At 44.0% G+C, this 24,768-nt stretch overlaps 1 protein-coding gene across 1 annotated transcript in view; it reads left to right on the forward strand.

Annotated features, from left to right (window-relative positions):
* The window catches only part of tenm1 (teneurin transmembrane protein 1), a gene marked incomplete at both ends in the record, with an annotated part of 354,011 nt that overhangs the window by 160,698 nt on the left and 168,545 nt on the right, over positions 1-24,768 (forward strand). Inside the window, 2 exons of the mRNA XM_080773976.1 lie at positions 6,506-6,708; positions 9,811-10,018. Coding sequence (XP_080630102.1) covers positions 6,506-6,708; positions 9,811-10,018 — 411 coding nt within the window. The remainder of the gene's footprint in view (positions 1-6,505; positions 6,709-9,810; positions 10,019-24,768) is intronic.

The following is a 24,768-nucleotide window of genomic DNA, read 5'->3' on the forward strand; positions in this document are numbered from 1 at the left end:
ATTTGACTGAGGGACTGCCATTGGATTTGTTTTTGAATTTTCGTTTTCTCATGTCATCTGAAAGCAGGGACTCATTGCTTCAAATTGACATATTGGTTGTTCAGTTTGGCCCACCAGTTTTGGAGATATGGCTTATAGAGTAATGTCTTGCAGAAAACAGCGAGTTGAGAAAACAGGCTTGAAAAGGTTCACTTCTGTGGAGTACCAGACTTTATGTGAAAAAAGTGGAGGTAGTTCTGTACCTTACTGGAATTGTGCACAAATAGTGTGGTGCTGATCAGCCCAGCGGTTTAGCTCTGGACACAGACAGCTATACGCCTGACCTGAGATCAGATTCTAAAAAAATATCTTCTACATCCGGACAGTTTTTCTGAAAATGCTTGTAGATCTGCTATTTTCCAATAGCTATAAAGCACGACGTAATGCTATAACACGTACGTCAGTATAGTTGGGAGAATAATATTACGGTCGGTGCACGGAGCCATTATTAACGATATGAAACCATACGGGCTGACGTGCAGCAGAGAGGCATGTTGCCTCATTAGAACGTGAGGATGATGAAATGGCGAAGCTAGCGGCGTGCCATCCAGCAGGCTGGCTGGCGGGGGGACGCCATTGTATAAACCCGCTGGATAAAAGCGGAGGAGTTTGGGGCTCGAATTGCTTTCACTCTATATCTGACGTTTGGCTCGGGACGCTGAGCTGCTGGAAAAATGGCCCGTAGATGGATGGAATGTGACACAAACTGAGAAAGAGGGGCTCTTAAAGAGCACATCAATATTCTAGGCTGCGTGTGGGGAGGGAGGGAGAGAGAGAGAGAGAGAGAGACCGGAGGAGAGGAAAGGGAGTGTGAAGGTGCCGTGTGTGTGTGTGTGTTTGTGTGTCTGTGAAAGAGAAAGAACAGGAGAGAAAGAGGGCAGGTATGTCTACTTGTGTGCATGCGTACGCACGCGCTGTGTGCATATAATGCGTGCCTCTGGCGTGCATGTGCGCAAACGTTGGCGGAGGGAGGCGGTGGTACATCGGTCTCATCGATTTTCTCACGCTGTGAAACGGTCTCAGGGTAATACGTGGACGCGCAGCGCGGGCACGCGCACGCACACACACAAAGCTCAAAGCCCACAGTCTAAAGCCTGATCTAACTCTACAAAAGCTGTAGCACGTCCTGCCTGCTGTGTTACCTCGCGTCCACGCCGCCGTCTAATACAACCACATTACCGTCACAAGCTCAAACATTGTTTATGAACTCATAACCGTAGCTTATACCCGGCAAAAAGATGGAGCTGATGTTAGCCTGATGTAACACTATACTGCCTCTGTATAGCAGTGTACTCACAGTCTTGACATTTGGATGCTGCACGGGAGCGGCGAGGGGAGACGGAGGCATCAAAGAGAAGAAGAAAGGGAATCCAGAGTCAAAATTGATTTGCCACTTGTCAGTCGGCAAGACTCAAAACCTTCTCTTTGATAAGACAATAAATATGATCTAATATCTTCCACAGAATGGGTCTTACTAGAGTATTTAGGGCGAGCATGCCTTCACACTTGATTTGCCCTCCGGTCTCTCCCAGCGAATCGTGCACTTTCTTCGGCGGTTAGCGACTTAGTGCTCAAAATGAATTATTTAAACTTGGTGGCACAAAAACAAATTTCACACACTTTTTTTTACTTGTAAAGCTGTGATGTGACAATAAAGTTCTGATTCTGAAGCTGTCCCGGCCGGCACGTCAAGCCGAACCAACTTCTGCTATATACCGTGTGTGGTGAAAGTTGCGTGCAGGGCAGGCATTTCACACCAGCGGCGCGAGACAGAATCCTATCACACTCGGGATCACTTAAATTAAAACGCTTTATAGAACCGCTGCGGTGGAGGAAAAACCGCGAAGGACACGGGTGAAAAAAAATAGAACGAAACCTCCTTCAAGTGGCCATTTTGTCATTATGTCAGCAGTCCTGCTGAATTACAACGCGTAAAGGACGGAGGAGAGAGCGGTGGTCTTGTCACTGAGTGAATGAGTGTGTGTGAATTGACAGTGCTGTCTGTCTCAGGTTGTAGCCCCGGGCGAAGCTTGCTAGAAGGTGAGGACCTGAGAGTAATGGGAGTAGCACAGGCCAACAGCATTATCTCCCCTCCTCCTCCTCCTGGCTGTGAGTGACTGACACTCATTAGAACTGCAGCCATGAGCAGAGAGAGGAGGAGGCTGCACCACTTATTAAGGTGCTTCCTCACCACCCATTCCAAGTAATTAGAAGCACCTTGCGCCGTTTTTTTTTTCTATTCATCCCGCAGCGAACTATCGCTCTCTCTCTCTCTCTCTCTCTCTCTCCCTCCCTCTTTATTTCTTTGTCTCTCGCTTATCTCTCTCCCTCTTCTGTAGCGTTATTAAGTTTGTCCATGCTAATCTGTTATAGATTCACAATTTAGTCCAGTTGAACGCAGACAGAGATCACACACGAACGCACACACGCGCACACGTGCATGCACACAGTTTAGCTTGTAGCGGTGTGCTTCATCACAGTCTCGGGGATAACGGCATTAATTGCAAACAGACAGTTCAGTTCCATTGAAAATAGATTAAAGGTGTAATTGTTTTACCCGGACGACCCTGAGGCCAGAGAAATTAATTAGACCTGGTGTCACAGATCTGAACGTGGCTCATCTCCTTTACTCTGCCCGACCGTCACACATGCACACACACACACACACGCACGCACGCGCGCACACACATGCACAGGCACACATGCACGCGTGCTCAAAAACACATACACACAGGTGTTAAACTGTACAGACTATACCGTAATAACAGTGTTTTTTTTGTCGAAGTGTGTCTTTAATGTTGCAACTTCATTTTGTGTGTGCGCGTGCATGCGCACAGTGTGTGCGTTTGTGGTTAAAAATGTGACAGGTGGGATCATTTTTGTTTTCGTACATTTTATTTCATAATTATGAAAGAGGATAGGAGCTGATCATAAATAATTTGCTTATATTGACCCTATACAGGTTTGGAACGGAAGCTTATTGCTATGTTTGTTTTCAAGACTGGCCTTATTATTTATTAGATAAGATAAGACTTTATTAATCTAAATTCAGGTGCCATATACTGTGTAGCAGCATGTTGGAAAAGGCAGGAAAGTCACAAGTAAAATAAAACTACAACAAGCTAAGTTAAGCATAATGCTGTGTCTCTAGAGGGTCTGTGTATACAACATTGTGAGCCGAGCCACCCACCACCCATCTGTCACCTTATCAATACACACATCACATTAGCACAGTTTAATATTTTCATTTAAACTATGGAGGACATTGATTCACTTTTCCTTTACGGACTCATACCGCTGTTGGCATAACGGAGGATGAAAATGAGGGTTGATATCGACATTCGTTTAGTTTTAGTTTCTTGTGTCATTTATTGAAAGTGATCGACGGTCAGTTTGAATGTCGCACTTCTCCCCCCCCCCCCCCCGCGTTTACTATATGAACCTGGCTGCTCGCCTGCTGCCACAACCGGGAATAAACAGATCAGCCAGCGTTGAAAGAGACGTTTGAAACGGAAAGGTGTCAAACGGACTGACGGTGTCAGGTTGGGGCAGCTGCTGCTGCTGCAGCCGGTATGGTGATTGACAGCAGTAATGTGAGGCGGCCTGCAGGGAGGACCTGCAGGGGAGCGTCGAGGCTCCACGCTCCCCATGGAACTGCACTAAATGCAGCCTGCCTTTCTCTCTGTGGCTGAACACTGGATTATCATCTTCTACTGCTGGGAGGGACGGAGGGAGGGGGGTTGGGGCGCGGGGAATAGACCCAGAGAGAGAGAGAGAGAGATGGAGAGAGAGAGAGAGGGAGAGGGGGAGGGCGAGGGAGGGAGAGAGAGAGAGACAGAGACAGAGAGAGACCCAGAGAGCGATATAAGGGTTTTCCTCTCTTTGCATCAGTAGCTTAAACTTGGCACTGCCTCCTCTCCTCTCCTCTCCTCTCCTCCCATCTCTCCTCTCCTCTCTGACCCGAGCAACCCTTCCACCGTGCACCTTTGTATTCTGTCCCTGTGTTGCATCACACATACAGCCACAGGAACTGGAGAGTAATTAAATCAGAGGAACCCGCCAGCTCATCTGACTCGTCTTGTCCGTCAACCTGTCTATCTATATACCTGTCTGCCTGTTTCTGTCTGTCTGTCTGCCAGCCAGCGAGGTCACTCTGCCAACGCTGTCGAGCTCTATTCATGTGCTGTTCATCTCTGGTTGAATAAAAGGCATGGCCTCCTTGGGACATGCACCCGTCCATGCCTCTGCTGTGCTGCGGCGGTGCAGTGGCTTAGCATTAAAGGAATAGACCGCTGAGGTGGACGGCGGCCCATTCATGCAGGAATGCATGAATGCATAGAGCTCAGGTCTGCCAAGCTGCTTTTGTTCCCTATAGGTATGTGTGCGCGGCCGGCGGGCTGTGTGTGGGGTCTTTTGTCCTCCACACTAGACTCCTGTACCTCAGCCTTATCCCTTTTTGTTATTGGGCTAGTAGTGGCTGGGCTGACTTTATTCTCTGCCCCGTCATTCTGTTCCCCCGCTTTTTCTCACTATACAGTTGGATTCACTTCAGTTTTTAGTCGTTGTGTGAGGTTTTTTTTTGTTGTTGCCGATGCAACATTTCAAATGCACAACGATTATGCATCAGAGGACACCCGGAAAGAGTTAATTAAACTTAAATGCATGCTATGTCTGTCTCTCTCTCTCTCTCTCTCTCTCTCTCTCTCTCTCTCTCTCTCTCTCTCTCTCTCTCTCTCTCTCTCTCTCTCTCTCTCTCTCTCTCTCTCTCTCTCTCTCTCTGTCTCTCTCTCTCTCTCTCTCTCTCTCTCTCTCTCTCCCATCCTCTCCCTCCCTCCGTGCTTGTGTGACAGTACATGTGATATATGCGCTCCGGCCTGTGTGTGTGTGTGTGTGTGTGTGTGGCGTCTCGGTAATGGAGTGGTAAAGCTGCAGGCATTATAGATTGAGCGCAAGTGGCCACGACGTCCATGAATCTGGCCCCCTAACCATTGCTCTGCCTTTGTGGCCGTAACGATCGCCTCGCTCCCCTCCCCTGTCACCGTATTTCCACCATCTTTAGTTTAGGGGGGCAAGGATATATCTCTCCATAAAGGGGCGACACAAAGAGGAGCCCTGGCGAGCGCACAAAAGGAGATGCGGGCCGCTTCGGGCGATAAAGACTGCGAGGAGGGGAGGGGAGGGGAGGGGAGGGGAGGGGAGAGGAGGGGAGGGGAGGGGAGGGGAGGGGAGGGGAGGAGTCAGAAAACCCTATTCTCTATATACACAAAAGACACAAACCTCACTCAGACATTATCTGTATGCCACAAGCTTGTGTGTGTGTGTACCCGTGCACGCGCGTGCGTCACAGTGTGTGTCACACTCCTCCTGTCTTGTTAGAGCATGCTAATACAGTCCATGACAAAGCTACCGGTATAGACAGCCCTCGGACAAAACACTTCCCGTTCTCGAGCAGTTCATCTTCGCAGTTGCACGGCGCCATGAGTTACCAGCCCACAGCGGTGGTGGTGGTGGCGTTCAGAGGCGCGGGGGGGGGGGGGGGGGGCACATCCACTCTGTCATCTCAGACGCCTATTCAATTTGACTTCATTAGCGAGACCACTGATCAAAGTGACGTTTAAGGACATCAGATCGGCCATTAATTGCCTCCGCCGGTGTTGAATGGAGCTCCTTGTCCACGTTAATAAAGGCGTGATTGATGAACTGAGTGCTATCTAATGTCTCGCGTGTGTGCTGCGTTTCTAGTCTTTTTTTTTTGTAGCCCCTTTGCAGCGGTGGTCACTCACGTATACTCAATACAATGTACTTGAGTCAAAGTAGATGGTAGTATAAAAGTATACTCCTGGTCAAATATTACTCGACTGCACGTGGAAGTTGCTTAGTCCAAGTTTGTACTTAAGTAAAAGTACTGCAGTCAGTGCTTGCTTTTGTTCCGTGTCCCTGCATTGCTGCATTATCAAATTGTTGCTATTTGTTTGTTTAGTGGAGTCAAAAGGTGCAATATGAAATGTACTGCATGGAGTGAAAGCCATGAGCTTTAAACAAAACAACATCCTCAATAAAGTACTCCTCGTGTGTTCTCTTCAAATACAATGTTCTCCTTTATCCCATTAAGACCTGGAACGCATATATGTCTCTTTAGCTTTCATCCACTTTTAACCATTATTTTATACTTTACTAATTGAAAAAAATAGCCGACAAGCTCATTGGGAAACGGTGAAAATGTGTGCATATCCTTGACAGCAATGTCTTGGACTTTGGATCTTTGCTTCTGGGGGGAGGGGGGGGGGGGTCCCTGAAACAACATTCAGATGGGGGTCGGGGGCCAATTAAATATTTTTGGGGTCCTTGACATGAAATAGTTTGAATACTATTTCATGAATGCTCTCTTGATTTAGAAGACATTCAGTAGAATCTGATCTTATAGGTCTTAGTGGGTTATTATTCACCCCCTCCCTCCCTTTTGCAGAGAAGTGGGTGCGTGGGCGCGCCATCGACCGCGGCGAGGTGGACATGGGCGCGCAGCAGAGCCAGTCCATCCCGCCGGGACTGTTCTGGAGGTTCCACATGACGGTGCACCACCCCACCTACGTCAAGTTCAACCTGTCGCTCTCCCACAACGCCCTGCTGGGGGTCTACGGGCGCCGGAACGTACCGCCCACGCACACACAGGTATATACCGCCGCCGCCGCCGCTACACTGCTGCTCTTTGATTGCACACGGCACGCAACTCTTTTTCTGTTTCTTTCCGTGGAAATGATGAGGCTTTTTCTAATAAGCTATTTGTTTTTATCTGATTGTCTCGCATGGCGTCGTGTTGACCCGTTGAGAGATTTTGGTCTAGATTGGAAGTTTCCCCACAGTTTTTTTAATTTGGTTTGTCATCTCCAATTTGATTCTGCAGCTTTGATGGCCTCATAGATTTGTTTAACAGCACTATCATCGGTGTTAAATTACCTTTTTTTTCTTTGTTTACAAATTATCTTTGTTAATTATCTTGGATTCATGTGTCTGTATCTTGTATCCAAGTTTTTCATGAAAAAAGATTGGTGGTTGGACCCTGTAGTAACTCTGGGGACCCCTCAAGGGTTGCGGACCCCCCTGTTGAAGACCCATAAGTGGTTAATGCATTCCTTAAAGGGATAGTTCAGATTTTTAAGCTGTATGAAATACTTGCCATTAACATAGCGATTGCGACTGTATTCATTGATAGCCCGAGTCCCGTGGTGGGAGTTCTGCTCTGGTTTTGGTCAATATTAAGTAGTTCCGGTCATTTTGTGGGAGTCACAGTAAAAGTAAATGAATTCATAAAACTAACGTCATTTGTATTGTTGACCTATTTCTAAAATATTAGCGCAACTTTCGTTCAACTTTGACCCCTCTATCACATGGAACATTTTTTTGGGGCGTAGTGATATGGACACAAAAAACATAGATCTGTGTGATAGAGGGATCAACAATGAACGGAAGTTGCACTAATATTTTAGAAATGGGTCAACAATACAAATTACGTTAGTTTTGTGGATTAATTTATTGTTACTGCGTGGCCCCCTGTGCCCCCCCCCCCCCCCCCCCCACAAAATGACCGGAACTACTTCACATTTCACCAAAAACCAGAGCAGAACATCCCACCACGGGACTCGGGCAATCAATGAATACAGTCGCAACCACTATGTTAACGGAAAGTATATTTCATACAGCTTAAGGTAAAAAAAAATCTGAACTATCCCTTTAACGTACCCTTACTCACCATTATTACTTGGAAGTAATACGTAAGAATGGAAGGGAAAAAAAAGAGAACATTTTGGAAACCAACTTCAACCAACACGGTGTAGTACAGCGCGCAGGAATGCCATTGTGCCGTACCTAACATAAAAGGCAGCCCCGCAGACAGACCGACGCGCGCTCTGGAACACAGCACACACACACACACACACACACACACACACTGAGTCATCTGCTTTTCAACACCGGCACGCCCCGGCCTCATGCTCTCGCCTGCATGAAGAGGCCTAATTAGCCGTTTTTGACACCCGTGTGACACACAGCCCTCAGGGGGGGGGGGGGGGGGGAGGAAAGACTCCACGAGATGCACTAGTTCAAGGAGGTTCGAAGAAAGGGAGAGATGAGTAGTGTGGGGGGGGAGTAGGAGGGCAGGAACGAAGCAGAGAGAGAGAGAGAGAGAGAGAGGGGGGTTTTCGACAGACACTGTAACAGTGTGTTGTACTTGAAGGCCTGCCTGGTGCTATTAGCACAACGTCGGCTTATCGAACCAGTCACCAGAGCTCTGTAAAGGCAGACGACTCAACAATGCACTCTCCTGCTTTCTGTCTTGGCTCAGTTTCTTTTGTGTTTTGGTCTGCAGACCAGGTCATTTCTCCATCACTGTTATACTTTAGAATTGTCATACACGTAGACAATAAACATGCTGTATACATTTTCTAAATTATTGTTTTGTACTATAGCTATATCAGCATCGCCCCGTCATTCACAGAAATCAATTAAATAACGTATTGTGATGAATGGATGAAGTCCATGCTGGTAAACGCCCAAGCTCTGTGATGAAAAAAATATATAATAAGGATACTTATTATTATCATCCCTACCGGATGTCCTGGGCCCTCATCAAACCCTGTACACTCAAGGCACTTGCCTCCGCTGCCACCCTTAGATCTCCATATATGGAGCTGACCTGTTCTGAGTTCTGACATTCCATATGTTGACCTGACCACATCAAACCCTGTACACTCAAGACACGCTCCATATATGGGCCATTCTACCGAATTGGTTCAAATTGCAGTCCCACAATGACAAACGCATGTTAAAAAACCACTTAGTGGGCCCGGACGGTTAGCTCAACCGTCTGGACACCTATAGGCTGCTGTCGCGGGTTCGACTCCCGATCCCGAAGGCCTTTGCCGCATGCCTCCCCCCCCCATCTCTCTCCCAATTTCCTGTCAATCTGCTTTCAACCTATCAATAAAGGCAGAAAAAGCCCCAAAAATATATATTTTTTCACTGTAGTAATGTCATAGTATGGTCTAATTAAGTCCATATATGGAGGTGGTTTAAGCCACACCCCCACACTGACCTAGACGTCATGTTCATCATGGCCAAATGATGAGTAGCTAGTTTACTTCAGTCCGAAATGAATGTCTTCCAAAGTCTGAAAATCAGTGTGTGGTTTTAAGGAGTGTACCGAAACACATCATTTCTCATAAACTATAAACTATCTTGGTTTTTCTGCTAAATGTTATGTTTCTATCCATGTACATCAGTTCAAAGCTGTTTTTCTTAGCCATTTTCTGCCTAGCATTGTAGAGTTAAGCTAAAAACTAGATAAAATTGTCACTATACCGAAACACTCACTACCGAAACAATTACCGGTAGTCACTAATTAGTCACATGATTGTTTCGGTAGTGACAAAATTGGATGTTTATGCTTTTTAATGTACTTAATTCTGAGAGTGAGAATGCAGGCAAAGGAGATGGAGAGGTTTGTTGGGCTTCCACACGACCTAGCACCGAAGTGATCAGGCAGTAGTAGTAGTTCAGTAGTAGCTTGAGCAAATGTAAAGCATCTTATGAGTTAATATTTAGCAATTTTGACCTGATATCAGATTCTAAAAAGGTCTGTTTGAAAATGACAGTTGAGCTGTAGATCTGTTTTCTGCCCCCTCAATGGCGCCACTCTCCTAGTCTACACAACTCTAGTCCCGTCGAAATAAACAACTAAAGTGACTGTGTCTGTGCTGTCCTCCCGTTGGTTCACAGTTTGACTTTGTGAAGCTGCTGGATGGAAAGGCCCTGCCCAGGTCCCTGGCCGACCCCCTCTCGGCCGCCAAGCCTCCCAAAGGCCTGCTGCTGAGCGTCCTGCAGGAGACGGGCTTCATCGAGTACATGGACCCTGGAACCTGGCACCTGGCGCTCTACAACGACGGACGCAACCTGGAGCTGGTGCTGCTCCACAGCACGCCCATAGGTGAGTAGGGGCTTACTGCAGCTGTTGTGTGCAAATTATCATCATCTTTCTTTTCTCTTTCCCTTTTTCTTTCGAAAAATATCCTATAGCCTCATGGCTCCATAGCCCTGAATCGCTATTCAGTATTCAAGTCCGACGTCATTTTGTAGTGCTACGTTACGTCCGGGTCCAAGTGGCACCAGCTCCCGTCTGCATCCCATTGTAAATAGAATATCTAAACGCGTGGATCTTTTTACAATGATGTTGTTTTTCAGAAAGGAAGCCATTGAGGGTTAAAATGGGTCTTAAATGCTTCCAACTCGAGTAGAATTATTAATGTTTTGTACAAGTGTCCATGATAATAAAAATATATTATGTGGAGACAATTAAAACTAGTATTATCATTATTATTGAAGGTGGCAACAGTCCATTTGCTCGGTAAAATATTTCGGGGGCATATTTAGAATGCGTGCAGGCTTGAGTATGTTGAATCTAGTTTGCAATTAATGAGGATTTAGTTGACACAATGAAATAAAATGGCGAAAGTATTCCATGTGGGGCAGCCGGCCTGTCACAGCCAGATTTGGGAGAGCAGCACAGCTTTGTTGTTGCGAGGAAAGCGGTAAAATTTGACTTTCGTTGTTGTTTTCGTCTCAGATTTAGTCCGACGGAGCGTCACAGTATAACTCCATGGGGACACAAAAGCGACACAAAAGTAGGACCCGGAAGTATCTCCGGAGGGGGCGCTCACGTCACAGCTAAAATACTGAATACCCACGCCCATTAAAGATTCTGGCGATTCAGGTCTGGTGACGCTGCTACGGTGTGGTCAGTTTGCATCGGAAATCTGATTAGCGGCCATCAGCGCTGTCACTCAATGACGTCAAACAACAAACACTGCCCACACTGTGACAACTTGCGCCCATACCGATCTGGCTATTAAATCGCCCTATGATAAGGACAGGTTTTTAGAAAGATCATCATCCGACATATTTTACCGTGTTTGTTTACATGCTAGTATAGCGCTATAGTTGACTGTGTTTGTATGGTCAGCAACCGGGTTAGCCATAGCCACATGATTGACAACAACAACGCCATCTGCTTTCCTACTATTTCGATTGGTTGGTATATGAACCAATCGCAGAAGACTGCCACTTTGGGAATGGGCTTTCAGTCTGAATAATGAAGTGAAACGAAATGGAAATGTGTGTGTCAGGTTAAAAATATCTTGGGTATATCGGCGATATCTATCTATCTATCTATCTATCTATCTATCTATCTATCTATCTATCTATCTATCACAAAGTCACAATAAATGTGGAAGGGGTGATTAAAACAATAGTTGCATAGTTTCTGTTTTTGCATTTTTTTTGTCCATAACCTAGTACGTGCTGTGAGAGGTGTGAGATAACACACACACACACACACACACATATATATATATATATATATATATATATATATATATATATATTTGGCTTTATTGATAGTATCAAGTGGAGACTGACACGTAGCAAAGGTCGTCATGAATGTGGCATGCTCCTCGACCAACATTTTAAAAAAACTAATAATAATAATAATAAAACACAATAATATTGTGTTTTATTATTATTATTATTAGTTTTTCAAATATTATTTGAAAGCTTACAATGTGGACTTGGATAACATAAAATGACCTTGCCCTATACTTGCAGCCCATTCCATCACAGCCTGTCACAATGTTGGCTGCAGCTCTAGTTGTGTTACTGTATATCACCGTATCAAGAACCAATCAAGAGGGCTTTGTTTGGTTTTTCACTCATACACGCGACGTGGTCCACAAAACCGCAAATACAGTAAACAACCTGATAACTATGAATCATAATTGGAATGTAATAAAAATAGAATCAAATTGAATAAATCAAGAGAATTAAGGTTTAAAAAAAAAAAAAAAGACGCCCACTCTAACACTATTTAAAACTCTTAGGAGCAAAGTGCAAATGGAGGAATGTACGGAATTAGCGGGGGAGTGTAATATAATGCATGGCAAAGTAACTTATGTGCACTTGCCCCTTGGCCATTCTTTCAATGATTAACGGACTGTTGAACCTGCCAGGGGGATTATTTTCATGCTTATTTCATGCAACTCTAATGGAAGCATGAAGTACAGCTGTGAAGTCTCGATAAAAAAACGTAAGCATTTATGAAGTTGGGCACAGACGGTACGCATTCCCAAATCAATGGGCGCGAGTTATTTTTGAGTAGATAATTTACTTAATTTTCTTTGCTTCATAGTTTTTTCTTGGGGTGAAATACATTCGGTGAATAAAGTTTGACGTACCAGTTTGATGATTTAGGGTTTTTTTTAGAAGAGAGGGAAACATTGTTTGCCATTTAACCACTTTAACCTTGGCATTTTGGATTTGGGCATTTTGATCATTAAAGGTGAAAGGTTTCACACCAAATGAAAAATATTAAAAAGGGAATTTTCGGAATTTTGGAAAAGCATAAAACAGGCCTTAGGTGGTTATGTTCAGAAGTTGATATCCAGCAGTCCCTTTTTCCCCCAAAAGTGTCAATGTCAGTGTTTCTCTGTGGTCTCCTCTTCTCTGTTTTTGAAGCCGCTCGACAGGAACGTCAGCACTTTTCATATTTTCTATAGGATCTTCTTTTGTTTTTGGTGACCTTTACCTCTACCTTACCTTTGTTTTGAAACTCTGACAACTTTTTATGAAGCCCATACTGTATATGTCTATGATGCATGCGGGTGCTTATACAGTATACGTAAAGTAATGATATTCCTTGGAGGTGTATAGCCTGAAAACTGTTGTGGGTTTTCTTGCATTGTTCTAACCACTTTAGCTGTGACACGTTGTGAGCTTGTAGATTTGGCTATTTGTCATATATATATGTTTATAAGCACATTCCAAAAATGGGATGCCAGGTTGAAAGTGGTTAATGCTATGTTTAACCCATTTTGGGCCGGGAACCCCTTTTGGTGTTTCAAGCATTCTGTTATACTTTAGCTATTGGAAAATAGCAGATCTACAAGCTCATAGCGCGCCACTACGAGCCTGTAGGTCTGCTATTTTTTGAAAAGTCGAAGAACGACTGACATAGAAACATAGCTTTTTCAGAAAACTGTCAGGATGTAGAAGATATTTTTTTAATCTGATCTCAGGTCAGCTGTCTGTGTCCAGAGCTAAACCGCTGGGCTGATCAGCACCACACTATTTATGCACAATTCCAGTAAGGTACAGAACTTTTTGGAATATTTAGCTTATGGGTTATTAAGTCAAAGAGGCACAGACCTGGCTGAAACCTTGCCTAAATTCATCGATCATAGATCGTCATACACGACTCACGAATCACTGGCAGGTCAGTGACATTCTGACATACACTACCCTGGACTATAAGAAAGGTATTGAGTGTGCCCGGCAAATATGGAGGTGTTCCCGACATGTCTTGTATAGAATGAGCTTCGCACAGCACACTTCGGGAGCCAATGGAAAGGGGAGGACAGGATCTGCTAACTTCAGCTCATTGCTATGACACCCGCAAATGGCAGCGCTAATTGAAGGATGTGAATAATGCAGGAGTAAGTGGCTGAATATAGACAGGTGGATAATTACACGGCAGCCTCCCTCCCACTTTGTCCAGTATAAAGTCCACGGAATGCAAGAGCATGAAAGCAGATGAACGAGGTTGCATAGTAACTACACTAATGTGACATCAATTATAGCGTACTGTCGCTAATGCACATGTGATTAGAATGCCAGAATGCCGTGAAATAACAAGTTTTAGTACTTTTGCATTATGGAAGGAATTTGACTCACTTTGATTATCCCGATATCAGACAACTGAACAGTTAATCCTCCATTTCAAGCGGTCCACTCCACTCAGTGAAGTGTCTTGACCGAGGCGAGATTTACACAGTACAGCAAAGTAAGAAGAATTCTAGCCAAACATGTACAGTTTGGTTGTCAGTGAATATGTGCATATTTTCACACAGAATATTGCAATGACTTGGGGTATCTTGGGTGGCACATTTGCAGTGATGTAAATAGGTTTTCAATGGAATGAGACCCGGGATGCAGGGATGGTCTTTTAGATGAGTCCCAGGGACATTTTTATGAGTCCCACTTCAACGATGCTAGGAGTCATATTTTGCCATTTTTTACAAATTTAACTCCCATTTCATTTTATATGGTTATAATGTGGTTATATTCATGTATAAAACGGAAGAATAAATAATTATTATTCATAACTAAAGCTATCAAAATAAACTAGAATATAAAAACGGTACATTAGTTCAGTAGTGCATCCCGTGGATGCAGAGGTCGTTGTTTTATTGCGTCCCTTAACTATAAACTTCGTTTTGGGATGCAAAATGCACCCTGTTTTAATCTCTGCATATGGGTAAAGTTCTTTGGGAGAGTGATCTCTCTCTCGCCACTTATAATGTAACTGTCGGTTGGTCGACCAGGTCTACATTACATTGGGAGAAGAATACAAAATATCCAATCATGTAGATCTCCGGCTTCATGTGACCAGCCTGTGACATCAGTCGTCTATGATACTATACTGTATAATATGACTCCATCTTTGAGCAAGGTTCTAGTTTAACCCATTTAGGCCTGACGTTGAAATGTAAAAAAAAAAAAAGTCTTCTAAATTCTGACAGTTTTCTGAAATACCTCATGTTTCTGTGTCAGTGGTGCTCAATATTGCATGTCAAGGACCCCTAGAATTATATGTAATTGGCCGTCTGAAAATATGTTGTTCCAGGAACCCTCCCAGAAGCAAAGATTTGAGTTAAAAAACTTTCACTCTGATGAAATGATTTGAGGCACATTTTCATGATTTTTCAACAATATCTCGTAGTGTGGCGCGCTACGAGCTTGTAGATCTGCTATTTTTCCAATAGCTAAATTATAACACAATGTTTAAAACACCAAAAGGGGTTCCCGCCGCAAAATGGGTTAACTTCCAATATGGCATTTAAGTCAAATATTTCAAAAAAGTGGCACTGATCTGCAGTTTGTGAGAAAACCTCCAGACGTTCGACCAGGCTATTCTTTTTTTCTGAAACACACATACAGGAGAGCAGACAAACAGACAGACCAACCATCTTAGTGAAGGCTTGCCTTCTGCAGAGTGTAGAATCGTTGAAAAGAAGGAGGCCTCAGGATGCGTTGTATATTACTCAGCAAGAATCTTTATTAAAGTTGCTATGGAGTCACATTTAAGTTATAAGCAAAAGTAAACATTATAGTTTGGACAGCTTACTTCCACGGGATGACAGTTCGGGCATGTGACTGTCCGATGGTCGCTTGCACAGCTGCCCCTATATAGTTCTGAATATAAGGGGTGTGTGTGTGCATGTGTGCATGTGCATGTGTGTATGCATGTGTGTGTGCATGGGGCCAATTAGTCCGACATGTTTGTGTCTGGTTAATTGAGTTATAATAATGTGTACATCCTAATAAGTAAATTATACATGCACAAGGCCATTTCAATATTCGACAACACAGATCACATCCTCTCTGGGATACTTGGTACATACAATATAAGACATCAAATTAATTTCCTGTAAGGAGTCGCGTCGTAAAAGGCCAAATTACATTGACGTTTTGCATTGACTGTTGTGAGAGTGTGTAAGAGACTGATTGTAAGAGTTACAGATTTCCAAGGGTGCCGAAGCCGATAACACCCCACTGCTTATACAACCAAGCTTCATGTATGAATGGTTCGGGCAAGAGATTATCGGTCTGCTGATCAATACAGCACATTACAATCGGCCCTGTCAGGAAAGACCGTCGATGCATCGCAATACTCTACAGCTTTGAGGTAAAAAAATAAAAAATAAAAGATCATTCGACTGGCAGTAGAATCCCATTCTCTAAACTCTTAACGGGGAAATAAGATCTGCGCTTGCCCAGATCTCCGTGCCAACACTCTGAGGCAAAGAGGAAAATTAGGTGAGATCGGAGCTGCAGAGGCTTAACCTGAGATCTGGATTTAATCCACCACGTGACGCTCATCTTAAAGGAGAATTCCATACTAAAAGGCTTTCTTACCTTTTCTTTGTAGTTGTTACGTCCCCACCAAAGAGGTCCAGGTGTTGTTTTGTGCAAAAGCTCCTTATTGGCTATTTCCCCTACCATAAGCCCTCAATGAATTGTATTGAATTGAATGGGGCTATGGGGTGTTGTGCTAATTCGCTTTTTTTTTCAAGCGGCACACTTTACTACTTATTTAGATGGAAATAAGCAAATTAGCACAACACCCCATAGCCCCATTCAATTCAATGCAATTCATTGAGGGCTTATGGTAGGGGAAATAGCCTATAAGGAGTTTTTGCACAAAAAACACCTGGACCTCTTTGGTGGGGACGTAACGACTACAACGAAAGGTAAGAAAGTATCCTAGCATGGAATTTCTCCATTAACCTTTCATAATGCAACACACCTAACTTTTCCACTGCGGAGAACACTTTTTCAACCATTACATAGAGATGACTAGAAGGATGCTCCTCTGACCTGATCGATCTGTTCATCCATACAGCACAATTCTGAAGCGGATACATTTACATTTACATCTAGCCTATAAGACGGACCACACCATGCTGACACATTGAATTAACCACTTAAGATTGTCAGAATTTGTCAGAATGTTATTGAAAGGATAACTCCTTGAGATGCAGCATCTCATTTTAGAGGGGGTCCCGTACTCAGGGAAAAACATTACATACAGTACAGTGCAGTTACACAAATAGACAGTGCACAATAGACAATACAGACATGTACAGATACAGTTAGCTTGCTCATCCTCTCCCACCCACTCCCCCATCCCCACCAACTCTTTCTGGACAAGCATATTGAGACCAGTACAGTACAGTGACTTGAAACAGTGACAAGTAAACAGCAGTATGGGCAGTGTTAGTTAGTTTTATTGCGACAATAGCAAAATGTAGCCAATCTACAAGCTCATACCATGTTGCATCGCAGTGTGCTGTGGGCTTGCAAATCTTTTATTTTTTATGATGACACAATAAGGATGCCAGGTTGAAAGTGGTAAAAGGGACATGCCGGTAACAGCCGCGGCGCTGCCCGGAGAAGGTGCGGCAGCTGCCAGGGAAACTGTGGGGGGATTATGACACTCGACTGCCGCTCATTTCCGCGGCAGTGCGTTTGGTCCGACGTGCACGTTGCGTCGTGCTTGCGGTTATGGTTAGGGTAAGGGTTTGTTTGGGGTAGAGCGTCGGACTGATGCCATGCGTTGCGTTGTGGTTATGGTTAGGGTAAGGGTTTGGGGTCGAGTGTTATGGTTAGGGTAAGGGTTTGGGGTCGAGTGTTATGGTTAGGGTAAGGGTTTGGGGTCGAGTGTTATGGTTAGGGTAAAGGTTTGGGGTCGAGTGTTATGGTTAGGGTAAAGGTTTGGGGTCGAGTGTTATGGTTAGGGTAAGGGTTTGGGGTCGAGTGTTATGGTTAGGGTAAGGGTTTGGGGTCAAGTGTTATGGTTAGGGTAAGGGTTTGGGGTCGAGTGTTATGGTTAGGGTAAAGGTTTGGGGTCGAGTGTTATGGTTAGGGTAAGGGTTCGGGGTAAAGTGTTATGGTTAGGGTTTAATCAGTGTCTAATAATGCACAGGTTTACCCAAAGGACAATTCGCTATTGCAAAGATCTCCATCTGCATTGCCTGTCATCCAAGCTTGGAATACTGTGGGAATACAGCAACATATCAACTTAGATCAAAGCTTGGGGGAACATTAACAACATGCATCGCAGACTCTTAATCATCAGCTGCTCCACTCACATATAACTTCAGAAACGCTATACAGAATTAAACGAATCACATTTGGCCCTGGAATGTAACCGTATATATACTTTCATACACATGTGGAGACTCTCCTGTCCAGGACAGGCTTCAGACACGCCTCCTCAGGAGCAGTGCCGGCCCTGAGCAATTTGTTTTTTGTTTTTTTTTTGTGATGCCCCCTTGACAAATGGTGTTCTAAAGCACTGTTTTTTTTTTGCTTGGTGGATGCCCCCCCCTCCCCATCATGATGCCCTAGGCAACTGCCTGTTCTGCCCGATGGGAGGGCCGGCCCTGCTCAGGAGACTTGGCTCATCTGAACCCATTTCCGTTTGGCCTTAGGAACCCGTTGCGGCAGCACAATGCCCTTCCTGACATCGACCCTGTAGGCAGGGTTCGAACTCGCAACCTTTCACAACCTTTTCGATTAATTGAGCTATACACAAGGACCCCGCAATGGAAACTAGCCATATAGGTCTGCCTTTCTTGGGTTTAAAAATCCACTTGGCAGACCTTGTATTGAACGATCAATGAATCAATTTGCATGAAAGGCAAATGCGCTAACGGCTACAGTAGGGCGGTCCATACATCTCTAAAGCATTACAGATACATATTCCATATTAAATTGAAGCTCCTTAATGATGAAGATGCATTAACGTTAATTTAAAAAGACGTGTCTGGCTGCCAGAAAGCACAGGCTCCTGGCAGCACTCTCTCCCATTTAACCAATGGAGACATTCGTTGTTTTAATGGAACTTTAATTTCCACTGTAATATTAAATGGTGCTAATTAACATACAATAGAGATTGAATTACACTTATGAAGTTAGGCACTCTGCCTTATGATGTTAGGAAACCGTATACTGTACATAGGTTGCCCATATTTATACGTATTCTCATCGTAGGCCCATATGAGTGTGTGGGTTGAGACCTTTCTGGCGTGACCCAAAAGCAGCCTGCCCTCCAAACTGTTAACGTGTTACGGTCGTGTATGGGGACGTATAATTCAGTGTGCTTATCACTGTGTATGTGTATGTAAAAGGATGAAGAAATGATGGCCTTTTTCATAGCAGCCATACATGAAACCACGTTGCAGGGTAAACACAGGTGTTACCAATTATACTAATTTAAGTTCTGTTCTACTTAGTGTAGAGTCTTTCCGTTAAGACAGCATCCCTGACTAGTTTGACCTTAACGGAACAGAAACGTAATTAGCATAATTGATAATTGATAACACCTTTGTTTACCCTACTGTTTCATGTCAAAATGTCTGATAATGCTATAGTGTATGTAATGGCCAATGCTGTAATATGCAAGATGCTGCATTATCGAAAAAGAGAAAAAAAAATCGAAGAACGACTCTGATCTTCGATGCATCACAACAGATGCAGGTATGCATTACCCAAAGTTCAGTCCCTGGATCGTTCACACTTCTAAAGCAGTGGTTCTCTCTTCTCAAATGTTGTCATGTCAAGGACCCCCAAATGAATATTGTATTTGGCTAATACTTCGTACCAGGGACTCCCAATTTGTATGTTTTTTGTCTCCTATTTTTCTAATATTCAAGAGTAACTCTGTTGAAGACCCATATAATAGAGCATAGCAGTGGTATTCTGGACCCCACTGGCAAATCTGCCACCTCATAGGGAGAATAAAGCCTCACAAAAACATCCCCATCCCCAGATGTGGGAACTAAACGGAACAATGCAAAATATATAAGAGCAGGAAACAGCGGAAAGGGAGTATAATGCAGAACTAGGACTCAAACTAGGCCGGCGATGCCTCAGGGGGTGGCAAGGGGGGGGGTAGGGGGGCCTCAGGGGGTAGTGGTGAGCGAGGCCTTCTCATGGGAACCGGGAGGTCGTTGGTTCCATCCTCTGCTCCCCAGCCAGGCTTCATGTGGAAGTGTCCCCGAGCGAGGCACTTAACCCCTAACTGCTCCCGGGGCGCTACTGTTCAGAATAGTCACCCACTAGCTCCTAATAGTCAGGGTGGAACAATGCCACGTATAGCAGTAGTTGGGCATCTTGTGAGCCACAAATTCACATTTGTTAACCACTTTAAAATGGTATCCCTATTTTGGGCATATCTAAAGTAACACATCTACAACCTCACAACGTGTGTGTGTGTGTGTGTGTGTGTGTGTGTGTGTGTGTGTGTGTGTGTGTGTGTGTGTGTGTGGTGTGTGTGTGTGTGTGTGTACTAGGGCTGTCAGTTCACCTCTATAATCCAATTCGAATTTCATTGCTTAATTATTTGTAATTTTCGAATATATTCGAATATTTACATTGTATTTTAGCTCATATTTAGCCTATAATAATACACAGAATAACAAGGTTTTGACGATGCACGTTCTGTCCACTAGAGGGCCCCCCCTTCCAAACGACAAAGCATAACAAGCAGAACATGTAATAATGGTTTTCGGCACAAAATAGCGTTTAAACTGTTGTTTTATTGAGCACAGTGCACTCAGCACGGTAAGATTGTTGTCTGTCTATAGTGCAAATGCATTTTACAGTGAACGTTGTATACTTCTGATACAGTATAGTCTGAGTAGTGAGTAGGCTAGTCAGGAATCATGAACTTTTTCTTTTTAAACGGAATGCTGTCACGATGAACAGGCCATCATTAGTAAATAGCAATGAAGATATATAGAGATGCCTATATTTTGCGCTAAAGTAATTGTTGAATAACACATAAATGTAGGTTTTAACGCTAGAATGGCATTGTAGTGGACTATAGTGAGAGGCGAGATTGTCTTTCCTTCATTGCGGGACTGCAGGACTAGTCTGGAGATATAGTCGTGGATGATCAGCTTCAGACAGTCAGTGTTTTGGTTCGTACCTGGAGTTTTGCATTATCTCCGCTGTGCACAGCAGCACAGGGGAACTGTCTTTAATATATCCATGGTCGTTTTCAGTTGCTTTCCATGTGCAACACAAAAGTAGCCTACCATGTGTTTGTTTTGGTAAAAGCCTACTGCAGGCGCAGCCATGCTGATTCACGTAATCGCGTAGGACAAAATGAAACCAGCCGGACCAACGTTAATGGTTTAATGCACGTAGGACCCGCATTTTCAAACTGTCCACAATATGCGACAGACTCGACGGTACTAATAAAACATGCGAGTGATTCTTCTTAGTTGCAGCGCGCTGTGCGACTGCGTGTGTGCATGCGTGCAGAGGAGGGAGGAGGTGACGAGGCGCGCGTGTGACCGTGTGTGCGTGCGTGCAGATGGGAGATTTCACAGCGGTAGATTCGTTACTCAATACATTTAGTGAGCGGATAAAATAACAAAATAAAAATATTAAATAGAATTAATAAATGATAAAAGCTCCATTCGAATGGCAATTTTAGCTTTCGAATATATATATTTTTTTTAATATTCGAATTTCTTTCATATTATGAAATTCGCCCTAGTGTGTACACACACGAAGCTGCCAGTTCAATTCCCTCCTATCTCACCCACATACGCTAATGCAGGGAACCTTCAGGCTGGGCTATACTCCGCCACGCTAAGCTAATGCAGGGAACCTTCAGGCTGGGCTATACTCCGCCACGCTAAGCTAATGCAGGGAACCTCCAGGCAGGGCTATACTCCGCCACGCTAAGCTAATGCAGGGAACCTCCAGGCAGGGCTATACTCCGCCACGCTAAGCTACCTTGTGTTTGGTCAAGCGGGAAAGAAAGAGGGAATCTTTTTTTCTTCTTTTTCCCCCCGTTAGTATTTTGTATGAGATCCAAAAACGAGGTGGTGGTGGTACAGTGCGTTTTGCTGCTGCCATATCCTCCTCCACCTGCTGTGTAGTTCAGTCTGTGTGCAGCCGGGCAGGCTTTAATTGGAGTCAGGGCTCGAAATTAACTTTTTTACTTGGTAGCACTGGTGCTCCCAAATTCAGAATGAAGGAGCACCAGAAAAAAATTAGGAGCACCCACCAAAATTTTACGAGCACCAATATGTAATCGATTTTTTACATTCATTATTATTACACTTGTAGCCTACAGCAGTGGTTCCCAACATTTTTCATGTCAAGCACCCTCAAATTGACACTCATTAGCCCACGGACCCCCATTTGAAAATATATGCCAGGGACCCCCATATGAGAAGATTTTTACGGCTCTAGCAGTGATTTTCAGTTATTTACATTTCAAGGACCCCCAGTTTGACCTGAATTAGGCTACCGTTCCCCATTTCTATCTCTGGGACCCATAAAATCTAAGTTAATTTAACTGAGTGTACAAATGTACAGTGAAATTGGTTTACCCATAGTATGTAGTACACTCTCAGAGTTTCAGACCCATAAGGGTCCATTTGGTTCCTAACTATCATTTAACCGAGGACCCCTAGGGATCCCCGGACCCCACTTTGGGAACCACTGGCCTACAAGCCAGTTGGTATGAGATGCTATTTTTGTGGCAATAAACCAGTTGAAAATATAATTAAATTCTAAATACTGTCTCTGCTATAATTTCTGAATTTGTAAATGGCTACAAAACCCTTTGTTTTATGTAGGCCTGCTTTTTGATTGAAGTAAAAAAAAAAAAAAAAATATATATATATATATATATATATATATATATATATATATATATATATATATAGGCCTACTGTATATATTTATGAGAAGTTATTTTCATAACGTCATCATAAATGTGTGTGTGTGTCACTCCACACATTCCATTCAATTGAGCCCTTTTGTTGTCTCTCACAGCTGAGGACCTCAGGTCCAGCTGATGTTGATCACCCAATCAGTCCACGGACTGACGGGAGGTTAGAGGAAGTAGAAGAAGCCAAGGAGATATTTCTTTAAACAATCATAACTCTGGACAGGAATGGACTAGGAACTTACTTTTTTTTTTACATGCTCAGATCTTTATGCTCTACAAGTTTAAATCATCTCGCGGGAGGGAACCGGCCCGCGACACTTTCGGTCGCGATCGTTTTGGTCGCACTACAGTAATTATATGCAGTAGCACTGGTGCGCCCAGTTATATTTTGAGATCGCACAGATTAAAATTCAGGCGCATTTGCGACCAAAATGGTCGCTATTTCGAGCCCTGGGAGTCCCCGCTGACTTGTTTATTATGCTCTGCCTCAGCCTGTCAACACACAGCCGTTCTGTGAGCCTCTACTCTTTTGCGCAATATGAGCTCAAATGGCTGCAGTCCTCAAAAGTTCTCCTCAAAGTACTGTGCTGTTATAAGGCCAAGTACCTAAAAAAGAGGAAATCAAAAAAAGGCAGGGGAAAGCAAAATGGCACGGTTAACTAGCTCCCTGGTTACTTCTGGTTATAACACCGCGGCCATTTCCGTCCGGGTCATAAACCACCGCTGTGACTTTACGGGCTCATAAAGCATGGGAATGCTTATTTGGCCAATCAGATCGCCGGGCTGGAGGTACCCGTTTTATAACGGCATTTAACTGTAATAACTTGTGGCCTGAATGGTTTCTAACTAGACGCGTTATGCTCACACGCGGGCACATCAACGCACGCACACACACACACACACACACACACACACACACACACACACACACACACACACACACACACACACACACACATACACACTCAATGTGCACAAGGTGCACTTCATTTCTATCCACCTACACACAAGCGCCTGGACACAATCAAATAGCCTTTATACGCACTATATAACACATTCTTATTCTTCATCATAATAATACGATATTAAATATTATAGATCATAATATACTGTATACTATGTTGCTATATTTTGAAGCTTTCCGTATATATAGACGAGGCCCTCTTTCTTAAAGGGTGTTCAGGTGCGTGTCGGTCATCACCAGAAGGATCCGTATCGCACGCGCATGTATACTGTATGTGTGTGTGTGAGCATACACACGTGTGTGTGCATACTGTACAGAGAGAGAGAGAGAGAGAGAGAGAGAGAGATATATATATATATATATAGGTGTGAATAGGAGAGAAATGATTGCCGTTCCTTCAGCGTGACAATGACAGGTGATGGAGGTGAAAATGACTTTGGTCTCTCCACCGCGGTGCGTTGTGTTGCCGAGAGAGAGAGAGAGAGAGAGAGAGAGCGGAGAGACTCTGCTCTGCTGTGTGTGTGTGTGTGTGTGTGTGTGTGTGTGTGTGCTGCTTTCTCCTGGCAGCGCACGTACGCCTGTCTCATTAGCATGTGTCACCACTCCTCACGTCTCTGCCGCGGCTGACACTGTAATAACTGTGGATGCACATGTTTGTTATTTGTGTGCGGGTGCGTGTGTGTGCGGGTGCGTGTGTGTGTGTGTGCGTGCGTGCGTTATCCTACGGCGTGTCATTGGATTTGCCACCGTGACTCCAGCTCTACACTGCAGTCGTTTGACTCTTGACTCTGGATTTGTGCAGCACATGGCCAGAGGTCAAAGGGGTCAGAGAGGCTAAAGCTATACTCGCCGTGTGTCACGCGTTAAAGTGCTTTTTTTTCCTCCGGAAATGATTAGCGCAGGAACTGTGGGTTAATTTGACATTAGGGAAATGATGATGTCGTCGCCGTCGGTTGGAAACCTTGTATGTCCAAGCATTATTTTATTTATTATAATCTTTACAACTCACAACATTTGTGCGTATCACTCTTGTATGATAAACTGTTACAAGGGCAATCATTGACGGAGGAAAGGTTTCTACCTGACAACAATGGTATAGTTAAACTACTGCTATAGTTGAGAAACATGTACAGTATTATTTATAATTAGTTAAGTAATAAGACCTGGTACTTAAGACACGCAAAATACAGCCCATAATGGCTATTTCTGTGTGTGGTGCAAATTATCTGGTACTTGCACAAGAGGCATCTCTCATGGTATGTACTGTATCTGATATTATGTTTCCATGGTTTCTTTCTCTATATTCCTTGCCCATAATTATGCGTCTTTTCTTGAATCTGAAAAAAACACTTGTACAAAGCAATCGTAATTTCACCCACACTTTCATACCTGTAGCATCTAGTCC

Source organism: Protomyctophum bolini (assembly GCF_963924005.1).
Source record: "Protomyctophum bolini genome assembly, chromosome: 10".
NCBI lineage: Eukaryota > Metazoa > Chordata > Actinopteri > Myctophiformes > Myctophidae > Protomyctophum > Protomyctophum bolini.